We start from the raw sequence: 12,518 nt of genomic DNA, 5'->3' as shown, positions 1-12,518 counted from the left end.
GACTAAATGAAGCATTGTAGAGAATGTGGTGATAATAAAGAACATTTTTATCTTTGACCTTCTGGAATTGAAAGGCCTCACAATGTCATTGTTGAAAAACCTGCTTCTATCTGACTTAGCATCCATCCTTTCTCCTTAGCTTTTCTGCTTAGTGTGTTGAGCCCAGAGAATTTCCATAATGTGCTGGCATAATGATATTTGTTGTCATGCTGCTACAATTGTTTGTTTGTTCGTTTTTTACTTTGGATTATATTTTAGGTGGGTGTTCCTATTTTCTAAACATTGGCCTTTGAAATTCGGCGTCCTTCTTAGAAGACACTTTTTTCCACAGGAGGAATCCTGTTCTTTAGGATCATGAATTGTGTCTTAGCATTGAGTACCATACTTTTTTTTGCCCAGGAAAAATTTGAGTTGTTTGAATTTATCAGGCAGATGTAAACAGAATATTGGAAGTACATAGCAGTTTGTGAAGGTGTGGAATTTTGTAATAGTGCTGTAAGATGATGTCATTTTTGGACAGTTACAACTAAAGTTGCCTGTGGGTATATGGATAGATATATATACAAAACTGTACCAAATAATGTGCTTTCAGAGGTGTTGCCAAAGAGGACTGCCTCTGGGTTCACTAATTCTTAGCCTTATGTATAAGGCCAGGTTAATACGTTGGGGATTATTTTTCCTCATTAAAATGATATATGTTTCTTTTAATCAAAAATTTGAAATATTCAGTCATGTCTGAGGGAAACAAGGATATAATGCCGTAGGATATTCTAAGTCCTAATAAGCTTTATATTTGAATGTGGTGATACAATCAAGTCTAATCTGATGTTTTCAGTTGTCTTAGATGTGATTTTATATGAACAGCCCATCATGATGATGATGATGAGTAAAATAATAACTATATTAATGGGACTGTTTCTGAGTACATAACAATGCAAAAATTACTTCAAAAAAACCCCCAGATTTTCATCTGAAAAGAGGCAAGATGGCGACAGGTGGCAGAGCAGAGGAAGATCTGCAGCGAGGCCGCCTGCAGATGCTGCTCCCCGCGCAGCCTACAGCCCAGGCTGAGGAAGCCCAGGGCACAGGAGAGAAGATGGGCTGGGCGCAGGTAGTAAAGAACCTGGCGGAGAAGAAGCACGACTTTCGTGAGCCTTGGCAGGGAGTAGGAAGGGGCAGAGGTGCAGGTGGCAGGCTGGGCAGCCCCGCGGGCCTGGCCGCTCCGAACCCCGGCAACTTCCCACCTGCGGGCCGCGGGGACCCGAGGGGCTACAGAAGAGACCCTGCAGGCTACGCGGCAGAAGCTTTCAGGATGCAGGGAGCCGGAGACGCGAATCAGAGGAGGATGGCCGAGGTGGCAGTGGCAGCGGCGGCGGCCATGGCGTCCCCCCCCGCCAGGCCTGGTGAGATCCAAGACGCAACTGCAGGGCGACCACTGCAGGATGAGCCTCCAGCCGCCAGGCCGGGTAAGGGCCGCTTCCTTGTGCGCATCTGTTTCCAGGGAGAACATAGTGCCTGTCCGACCCGGGATTTCGTGGTGGGAGCCCTCATCCTGCGCTCCATCGGCATGGATCCTGGGGATATCTGTGCTGTCATCCAGATCCCTGGCAGCCGCGAGTTTGATGTGAGCTTCAGATCTGCAGACAAGCTTGCCCTGTTTCTCCGCATCTATGAGGAAAAGCGGGAGCTGGACGACTGCTGGGAGAACTTTGTCGTGTTGGGGCGGAGCAAGCCCAGCTTGAAGACCCTCTTCATCCTCTTCCAGAATGAGACCGTGAATGTGGAGGATATCGTGACCTGGCTCAAGCGCCACTGCGACGTGCTGGCCTTGCCAATGAAAGTGACTGACAGGTTTGGGATCTGGACTGGGGAGTACAAGTGCCAGATTGAGCTGCACCAGGGGGAGGGCGGATTGAGGCACCTGCCTGGGGCCTTTTTCTTGGGAACGGAGAGGGGCTATAGTTGGTACAAGGGGCAGCCCAAGACGTGCTTCAAATGTGGTTCTCCGAACCACATGACCGGCACCTGCACGCAGGAGAGGTGTTTCAGGTGTGGAGAAGAGGGGCACCTGACCCCTTACTGCCGCAAGTTCATCATGTGCAACCTCTGTGGCAAGGGAGGACACATGTTTGCTCAGTGTCCCAAAGCAGCTCACAGTCCCGTGGGAGATCATCTCACTGGCATGGCAGGGTACTAAATATACTTCTGCTTGCCTGGGTGAACGCACAGCCAGCTTACCCTTCTTAAGTGCCAAAACGTGTTGTATTTTTTTTTTGTTTTTTGTTTTTGTTGTTGTTGTTGCTGTTTGTTTTTGCTTTTTTTAAGACCATTTTTTTTCTCTTTTTGGAAGTAGATATTTCTAAAACTTAACAGAGACATCTCTCTATGCCTTTTAAAACCACGTGTGCTCCTTTTCAGCCTGTTTGAAAAGGCCTGTTCAGAACTGTAGCTTGCAAATGTTGCCTGCCCCCTCTCCCTTTTTTTGCCCGTTTCACATTGGTTTTGGTACTTTCTTCAATACCCTGTCTGCCTCTGTATTTTTACTACCTCCTGCTTCATCCATGTCTCATTAGGAGATTTTTGCCCTTTGGACTGCCTTGCTCTTTTTTATGCCTCAGCCCTGTGTTCAGGGCCCAATGCAGGATAGGCATTCAACTAAGTGTTTATTGAATTGAAAATGTTGTCGACTAGCTCTGTCCAGAGCCTGCCTTGTACAGCTCTCTGCTGGGCTCTTTTCATTTGCTGCTTCTATGTGATATGAAAATTTGTGAAAACAGTGTTGCTGAAAAGTGTGTAATCCAAATAAGCTCTGAAACATGGCCGAGGGCCTCTTGTAACATAAAATCCTAACGACTTTGTGACAGTTCCTTGTGGCTCAGAAGCCATATTTCTGTAGGAGTGTGGAGCCCAGGCAGTTCCGCTGGGAAAGACCAAAGAGGTGGTTTTTGTTGGATTTTCTTTGTGGGGGCTTGCTTTTGTTTTGTGTATTGATTTGAGACAGGGTCTCACTGTGTAGCCCTGTCTGGTTTGGAACTGACTGCATTCCTGGACCAGGATGGCTTCAAACTGACTGTGATCCTCTCACTTCTGCCTCCCTGAAGGATGTTTTAAATTAACCCCTTGGTTTTCCAGCAGATGAAATAATCCGAAGTTAAATGACTGGGTTAAAGTACACAGCGGTGTGGTGCTTCAGACTGTCCACAGTAGAGTCCACTGCCCCCTTGCCTGGTGCTCATCCCACTACCTCTCACACTTCATAACAGTCTCCTTGACAATGGTGGGCCAAGGAAGTCTCTCCAGGGGTGTGGTCCCTGCATGAAGCTGAGACACCATCCCCTGAAAGAGCAGAAAGAGAAGCTTGTCTTGCCACTTCATAGTAAGGGACCTAGGGGAAGGACCAGTGAACACACTGCAGGCTGCATGCGTGCATCAGTCCTTGGAGTGAGTGCCACATCTTCAATGTTCCACTGTCACTGTCAGCATTGAGAAATGGTTCCCCTCAGGAAAGAAACTTGCCAGACTTTTACATTTGCACCTCTGCCTCATCTACTAGGAACCCCAGAGAAGTTAGAGAGAGAGATCATCTGAAAACTTGGACCTCTGATGCTCAGAAGAAAGGTGGTTTTAACCCAGAAGCATGAGTGATCTGTAAACTGGAAAACATTCTTGGGGAAACAGGCCGAGAGAGAGGGCCTGAGTCAACTAAGTGTTATCAAGTTAAAGTGAAAGACAGTAAGCTGCTTTTTTCAGTTTTTGTCTTCTCTTTGCAGTTTTGCTATTTTCTTGTGGCTTAGAATGTAAAACAGATGTTCAGATTTGTTCTCAATAAATATTTGTCGTTTTTGCCCAGGAAAAATTTTGAGTTGTGTGGATTTATCAGGTGACCATAGACATGACATTTTAAATACATAGCGGTTTCTGCAGGTGTGGAATTTTGTAAAAGGGCTGTATATTGATGTCATTTTTTGAGAGTTACAACTGAAGTTGACTGTGAGTATAAGGATAGATATAGAGAAAACTGTTTGAAATGCCATGCCTTCAGAGATGGTGCCAAAGAAGGACTGCCTCTGGGTTCAATATTTCTGATCCTAATGTATCAGGCTAGATTAATACATTGGGAATTATTTTGCCTCATTTAAATGATATATTTTTCTTTAATCAAAACAATTGAAATATTCAGTCATATCTATAGGAAGCAAAGATATAATACACTAAGATATGCTAAGTCTTGACAAGTTTTTACATTTGAAATTGGTGGTACAATCATCAAGTCTGCCATTATATCTTTCATTGTGTTTGCTGTTATTTCAAAATGAATATTGCATGATGATGATGAGTAAAATTATAGCTATATTAATGATTCAGGGGACTGACTCTAAGAACAGAACAATGTAAAAATTAGTTTAAAAATCAGATTATCAAGAACAATGACAGGATGTAATTTAATTGAATTTTGAAGTTTTATTTAGAGGAGACTCCTAAGCATTGATCATTTTAGAATGAGTTGTGATAAAAAAAGAAAAAAAAAACAGAGACACTTGATTTATGCTTAGGTTTTATTTAAGGATTCTGAAATCAGTTTTTGAAACTGAGCGAATACAAGCACTGATTCATAGATATGAAAGATGCCCAGTGGGTGCTTATATTAGGGAACATCTGAGTGTTTTGACAAATATCCAATTTGGTACATTTTGCTTATTTGCTTCTAATAAGCAAAGCCTAGTAGAAGAGTCTATCAGCAATCTGGCTGCTTGGAAAGATGATTTCCTGGGTTCCAATTCCAGTATATATATATATATATATATATATATATATATTCCTGAAAAGTCAGGCATACAGGAATCACCATCCAATCAAAGGACATGAGGCATATGTCATGTGAGTAATATCATGGAGTTTTCCTGGCCAGCTTGTTTGACATATTTGGCAAATTCTTCCCTTGTGTGAAACAAAATGTCAAACTAACATTGCTAAAATTCCTGTGCATGAAACTGGTATTTAATGGATATTTTTTACCACCCTTGTATCAGCTGAGTGTGCCTAGAAAAATGTTTCATTATGAAGCAAACCAATGTTCTACTCCATGCTGAAAAAGGATCATTAAACAAATATTGTCAGAGTGGCCTATACTATTTAATGTGCTGATGAAGAGGGAAAGCAGAAATTAGAATATATTATAGCTTTGAGAGTCTGTCCATGTTCTCATTGATGGCCACCCAGAAAAATCAACACAGTGGCTTTCTGTGAACTCAGATGTCACACAAAAGATAGTAATTGTATGAACTAAGGACAGAATACTGATAACGATTTTTAAAACAGATTTCCACTAGGGGGAAGGCAAAGAACTTTTGAATATCTTCAAAATATCTATTTGTAAATGAATAATGAGCAAAGTATTTTGTGAATATTTATGGAACTTTGAATCAAAAATAAATGCCATATGCATGCAGACATATGTGGAACCACACATAAATGCACACATTCAAATAAATTGTAAAAAAATATATAAGGATTATCAATATTACACTATAATTCAAAAACCTCAAAATATTATATAATCATTAGGACACAGTAAGATAGCATATCCAAACTGCTTATGGTCAGAATATGGCTAAATGAAACATTGCTATTTACAAAAGTAGCATCTTAATTTGGTATTTCATATATATATATATGTGTGTGTGTGTGTGTGTGTGTGTGTGTGTGTGTGTGTGTGTGTGTGTGTGTGTAATCTCAGAAATATATTTATTGGAGTGGTAAAATTCAAGAATCTATCATTGCAGTAGAGGAAATGACATGACATATCAGAAACTGTCAGTAGCAAGCTGGAATTCTCGGCACAGAATCACAATCAGTCAGCAGCCTGTAGAAAGGAAGTGTTGCATGTATGTAGCCAGGACTTTGGCCCAAGCAACACATACATGAGTACCTCCTGGTTGACAAAAGCTGTCTTTTGTTTTGTTTTGTTTCATTCCAAGGATCGCAGCTCTGAGTCCCCTGCTCCTGTCACCTATGCAGCAAGTAGGATCCAGTCTGAAGCTACAGCTTCTCTTTAAAAGATGTGACATCCCAGTCTCAGTTGAAATGTTGTATTGTAAACAAGGAAGATAATCCAATTCAGGCTTTACTAACTGGCACAGGAAACGAGAGTCCTGCTCTTTCCTATCCCACGGAGATCCACTGTGGGAATAGCAATGGTATTTTCACTTTATTTTTGTATGTGTATTTAGATGTGCCTCCTTCTGACACACCTTTAGAGGTATAAATATATATGTATTATACAAGTACATATGTATACAGGTATATGAACATTTAAAAGTAGCTAAGCATTTCTCACATATATTTCCACTCTTCTTTCTTTCTCCTCCTGCATTACCATGTCTACTCCTGGAAATTCCAAAAGAAATATTACTTCTTAGTGAATTTATTTTTTTTCATACATACACAAATACAGTCAGAACTAAATGATGCATTGTACAGTGTGTGCTGAGGATAAATGGACATTTTTACCTTTGTCCTTCTGGATTTGAAAGGCCTCACAATGTCATTTTGAAAAACCTGGTTCTTTCTATCTTACCATCCATCCTTTTTCCTTAGCTTTTCTGCTAAGTGTTGCATGTTCAGAGAGTTTCGAATAGGAGCTGGCATAGCGATATGTGTTTTTATGCTGCTACCCTTGTTTGGTTGTTTCTTTACTTTGGATTATATGTTTGGATGGTGTTCATATTTTCTAAACATTGGTCTTTGAAATTTGATTTCCTTCTTAGAAGACAATTTTTCCACGGTAGGAATCCTGTTCCTTAGGGTCATGACTTGTGTCTTAGCATTGAGTACATAATTTCTTTGCCCAGGAAATATGTTGAGTTGTGTGGATTTATCAGGTGGCCATAGACAGGACATTTTAAGTACATAGCAGTTCCTACAGGTGTGAAACTTTGTAACAGTGCTGTAAAATGAAATCAATTTTGGAGAGTAACAACTAAAGTTTCTTGTGGGTATAAGGATAGATAGAGAGAAAACTGTTCAAAATCACATACCTTCAGAGATGTTGGCAAAGATGGACTGCCTCTGGATTCACCATTTTTTAGCCTTATATATCAGGCTAGGTTAATACATTGGGAATTATTTTGCCTCATTTAAATGACACATTTTATTAATCAAAAAAATTAAAATATTCAATCAATGTGTGGGAAACAAGGATATAATACTCTAGGATATGCTAGTCCTGGCAAGTTTTTACATTTTAAGGTAGTGGTACAATCATCAAGTCTGCCTTGGTGTTTTTTGTTGTGTTAGATGTGATTGTGATATGAACAGCACATGATGATGATGAGTAAAATAATACCTATATAAATGGTTCAGGGGACTGTTTCTAAGAACATAACAATGTAAGAAATAGTTTAAAAAACAGAATTTAAAGAAGAACAATGACAGAATGTAATTTAATGGAATTTTGAGGTTTTATTTATAGGAGACTCCTCAGCATTGGTCACATTTAGTATATGTTGTGGTTAAAAAAATAAAACCACAACAGTAGAGACACTTGATATGTGCTTAGGTTTTATTTAATAATTCCAAAATCAAATGTTGAAACTAAGCGAGTACAAGCACCAATTCATAAATATGGAACGATCTCCAGTAGGTGCTTACATTAGGGAACATCTTTGGGTTCTCTGATGAATATTCCCTATGTTATATTTTGGTTATTTACTTATAATAAGCAAAGGCTAGTAGATGTCTCAATCAGCAAACTGGCTGCTTGGAAATATGATTACCTGTATACAAGCATCACCATCCAATCAAAGGATACGAGGCATATATAGTATGAGTAATATCATGGAGTTTTCCTGGTCAGCTTGGTTAACATGTTTGGCAAATTCTTGCTTTGTGTGAAAGACTATGTCAATCTGACATTGATAATAGTTGTGTGCATGAAAATAATACTTGATGGGCCTTTTAGCACCCTTGTATCAGGTGAATGTGCATACATAATTGTTTCATTACGAGGGAAACCAATGTTCTACTACATGCTGAAGAAGGATCATTAAAAAATACTGTCAGAGTGGCCTATGACATTTGATGTTCTGATTAAGAGAAAAAGGCAGAATTTTGCATGTATGCTAGCATTGAGATTATGTTCATGTTCTAAAGGGTGGCCCAACAGAAAGGATAACACAGGGCCTTCCCTGAACTCAGATGTCACAAAAAAGAGAATAACTATATGAACTAAAGACAGAGTACTGATATTGATGTTTAAAGAAGAATTTGACAAGGGAAAATGCAAAGAATTGGTAAGGTTGCCATTTTTACTCTTTTAATCCTACCTATCCATGAGCATCGAAGATCTTTCCATTTTCTGACATCTTATTCAATTTCTTTCTTCAGGGACTTAAAGAACTTTTCATATAGATTCTTTGCTTGCTTAGTTAGAGTTACCCCAAGGTATTTTATATCATTTGTGGATATTGTAAAGGGTGATGTCTCTCTGATTTCTTTCTCAGTTCATTTATCATTTGCATATAGGAGGGTTACTTTTTTTTAGTTAATCTTGTATCCTGACACATTACTGAAGGTGTTTATCAGTTGTAGAAGTTCCTTGATCGAATTTTTGGGGTCACATGTATACTATCATGTCATTTGCAAGTAGTGAAAGTTTGATTTCTTTCTTTTCAACGTGTATCCCCTTGATCTCCTGTTATGGTCTTATACCTCTAGCTAGAAGTAGTACTATATTGAATAAATATGGGGAGAGCACACAGCCTTGTCTTGTTCCTGATTTTAGTGGAATCACTTAGAGTTTCTCTCCATTTACTTTGATGTTGCCTGTTCGCTTGCTGTATGTTGCCTTTATTGTGTTTATGTATGTTCCCTGTATTCCAGATCTCTCCAACACCTTTACCATGTAGGGATGTTGGATTTTGTCAAAGACCTTTTCAGATTCTAATGAAATGATCATGTGTTTTTTTTTCTTTCAGTTTGTTTATATGGTATATTACCTTGACAGACTTTTGTATGTTGAAACAACCTTGCATGTCTGGGATGAAGCCTACTTGATCATGGTGTATAATTGTTTTGATGTGTTCTTGGAATTGGTTTGCCAATATTTTATTGAATATTTTTCCCTCAATGTACATGGAGGAGTTTGGTCTGTAATTCTCTTTCTTTGTCGCATCTTTGTTTGGCTAGAAAATCAGAGTAACTGTAGCTTCATAGAAGGAGTTTGGTGGTATTCCTTCTGTTTCTATTGTGTGGAACAATTGAGAGAGTATTAGTATTAACTCTTCTTTGAAGTTCTGGTAGAATTAAAACTATCTGGGCCTGGGATTTTTTTTTTTTTTTTTTTTTGGTTTTTCGAGACAGGGTTTCTCTGTGTAGCTTTGAGCCTTTCCTGGAGCTCACTTGGTAGCCCAGGCTGGCCTCGAACTCACAGAGATCCGCCTGGCTCTGCCTCCCGAGTGCTGGGATTAAAGGTGTGTGCCACCAATGCCCGGCCTGGGCTTTTTTTTTTTTGGGGGGGGGGTTGGGAGACTTTATGACTCTTTCTATTACTTTAGGGGTTATTGGTTTATTTAAATATTTCATCTAGTCTTCATTTAACTTAGGTATGCACATCCTCCAATCATGATCTTGATGTCCCTCACCTGCAGTATCTCTCCTCTCTCTCATCTATTGTATTCCTGGAGATCAGCCTGGTGCCTGGCTGTGGATCTCTGTATCTGCCTCCATCTGTCACTGGACAAAGGCTCTATGATGACAGCTAGGTTATTTGCTAGGCTGGCCACCAGAGTAGACCAGTCCAGGCACCCTCTGGACCACTGCAATCAGACCAAGGTGGTTTCAAACTTATGGATTTCTGAGAGCCTCCCCAGCACCCTGCCTCTTCCTCTTCCCATGATGTCTTCATCTATCATGTTATCTTCCTTCCTGTCCTCCCATTCTGTCCCTGTTCCAGCATGACCCTCCCATTTCCCTATGTTCTCATCTGCCACTCCTTGCCCTCTGTCACCCCCCACACCCAGTCTGCTCATGTAGATCGCATCTGCTTCTCCTTTGCAGGGTCATCCATGAGTCCCTCCTAGGGTCTTTTCCTGTTAGCTACCCTCTCTGGAGTTGCAAGTTGCAGTCTGGCCATCCCTTCCCTCACATCTAGTATCTACTTATGAGTGAGTGCATACTATGTTTGTCCTTCTGAGTCTGGGTTACCTCATTCAAGATGATATTTTCTAGTTCCATCCATTTGCCTGCAAATTTCATAATATCATTATTTTTTACTGCTGAATAGTACTCCACTGTGTATTTGTGGCACATTTTCTTTATCCATTCTTCAATTGAGGAGCATCTAGGTTATTTCCAGGTTCTGACTATTAAAATAATGCTGATATGAACATAGTTAAGCATGTATCCTTGTGGTAATATTTAGCAATTCTTGGGTATATGCCCAAGAGTGGTATAGCTGGGTCTTGAGGCAGACTTAATCCCAGTTTTCTGAGAAACCGCCATATTGATTTTCAGAGTGGCTATACAAGATTGCATTCACACTAACAGTGGAAGAGTGTTCCCCTTGCTCTACATCCTCTCCAGCATCAACGGTCTTCAGTGTTTTTGATCTTAGCCATTCTGACAGGTGTCAGACTGTATCTCAAGTCATTTTGATTTGGATTTCCCTAATGACTAAGGATGTTGAGCAATTCCTTGAATGTCTATCAGTCAATAGACAGTTGGCTGTGGAGAATTCTGTGGAGAATTCTCTGTTTAGCTCTATAGCCAATTTTTTTTAAATTGGACTGTTAGATATTTTGATGTCTTGTTTCTTGAGTTCTTTATATATTCTGGATAGCAGGTCTCTGTCAGATGTGGGGACAACTGTAGTCAATAAAGGGCATGGATGGTGATTCTCCCAATACTGAGGACAGAAAAAGGACACCTGATTATCTACAGTCCTTAGCAGTATACAGGGGACTCCTTTCAATGGCTGAAACAAGAAAACTTGCCAATTGAAGTAACTGGTGTTGTTCATAGGGATCCAACAGGCCGGCAAGTGGAAAAATGTCAGTTGTAGATGGAGCATACCTCAGTACAGGATCCTAGGTGCAGGGAGCCAGGAGGGCCTGCCTTGTTTTGACACTAATGTTATTTATTATGCAGTGCTGTTTACTGTGTGACAGAAGTACAAGGTACAAGGAAACTCACTATAAGAGTTTATTAAGAGAAGGGAATAGGGAAAAGGTGCACAGGCTTATGGAAATGACCAGTGTGGATAAGGGATGGAGAAATGAGTGGAACTTGCTTTCATGGTTTCCCCTGAGCATGCACATATGTGCCTACACAGTTACTCCATGCATGTACATAAATTACATGGTCACACTCCTTGCAAATTACGTGATCATGCAGTGCATGTTTTACATAGGATGTAAGGTCCTGTGCTGACTAAGCGTTGTCCCTGACTGCTGTACAGCACGTGCTCAATAGCTTAGCTGAGCGCATGGCTAGGAATTCTAATACTCACCACTGTGACATCCATGTGGTAAATCCTATGGCAATGTCAGTTTTCACTAGGAATCTTCAGTGTCTCTGAAAAAAATCAAGCAGTAACATTGGCAGATATTACCATACTCATCACACAGTAATCTGGGTGAACACTAAAGTATGCACAGGAAATTTATTTGTCATCCTACTACTATTTTGTTTCACACAGGTAAAATTTTGCCCACTTGGTTTACAATGTCATTGCATTTTCAGCACATAGAGACTTTTGTATTTTTCATTTTCTCCTTGTGAACCAATTCCATTCTATGATGACAAGCAAGGCATGGGGTTTGTTGGAATTCAATTATTTATTAAGGATAAGAGGTATTACATACTTCCCTTGAAAGTAATTATTATAGCAGCTTTCTTTGTTCTTGTTTCTGGGGTTTTTGTATGTTTCCATCTGATGAAGATCATAGATCTGTTACCACAGACTCTGTAATCTTATTTCAGATAATAAAGTTTAGATGGGAAAACATTGTGAATATGGAATCATCCACCACCTCTGAATCTGTTAGACTCTTCCTGCTGCCATTTCAATACAGATGTCTGAGGCTTTTAGGGCAGGAGTTTAATAAATACATGTGGCATCAGTACATACTATCCAAAGCCTCTTAGGCTCTCTATAAAGAACAAAACCTCACATAATTGTGTTATTTCCCAAAGAGTGCATGAGGAAACAACTCTGATGTGGGTTAATTGATGCATAGATATGGGTATATCAATATGTCATTAGGACTCCCTTTATTTCTATATTCCTCTATCAAAGTGAGAGTCATGGTTTTTCTTAGGTCTGTAATCATTCCAGTCTATGGTCCTTAGCCTTTTAACAGAGGTATTTATTCCATCCCATGTAGTTAATTATTGTCCTTATAGGTAGTTGATTACTCTCCTGATATTTAGGAGTCTGGCAAAAAATATAGCTGAATATAACTCACTCTTTTCTATTTTAGGGCATGGAGCTTCTAAGAATGAGAAAATTTGTTCTTACT

The 12,518-nt window shown here is 39.9% G+C and overlaps 1 protein-coding gene across 1 annotated transcript; it reads left to right on the top strand.

Moving 5' to 3' along the window:
• Nucleotides 1-905: 905 nt before the first annotated feature.
• LOC102911167 (zinc finger CCHC domain-containing protein 3-like) lies at nucleotides 906-4,599 on the top strand. The gene has a single exon (XM_006996520.4). The coding sequence runs from the start codon at nucleotides 986-988 to the stop codon at nucleotides 2,195-2,197; it is 1,212 nt and encodes a 403-aa protein (XP_006996582.1). The 5' UTR covers nucleotides 906-985; the 3' UTR covers nucleotides 2,198-4,599.
• The last annotated feature ends 7,919 nt before the right edge of the window (nucleotides 4,600-12,518 follow it).

Source organism: Peromyscus maniculatus, chromosome 1 (genome assembly GCF_049852395.1).
Source record: "Peromyscus maniculatus bairdii isolate BWxNUB_F1_BW_parent chromosome 1, HU_Pman_BW_mat_3.1, whole genome shotgun sequence".
Classification (NCBI taxonomy): Eukaryota; Metazoa; Chordata; class Mammalia; order Rodentia; family Cricetidae; genus Peromyscus; species Peromyscus maniculatus.
Note: the sequence above shows the minus strand (reverse complement) of the source record. Positions and strands in the feature narration are given on the sequence as shown.

Coding starts and splice junctions, on each gene's coding strand:
- LOC102911167 (XM_006996520.4), top strand. CDS start 986: ATGGCGACAGGTGGCAGAGCAGAGGAAGATCTGCAGCGAGGCCGCCTG.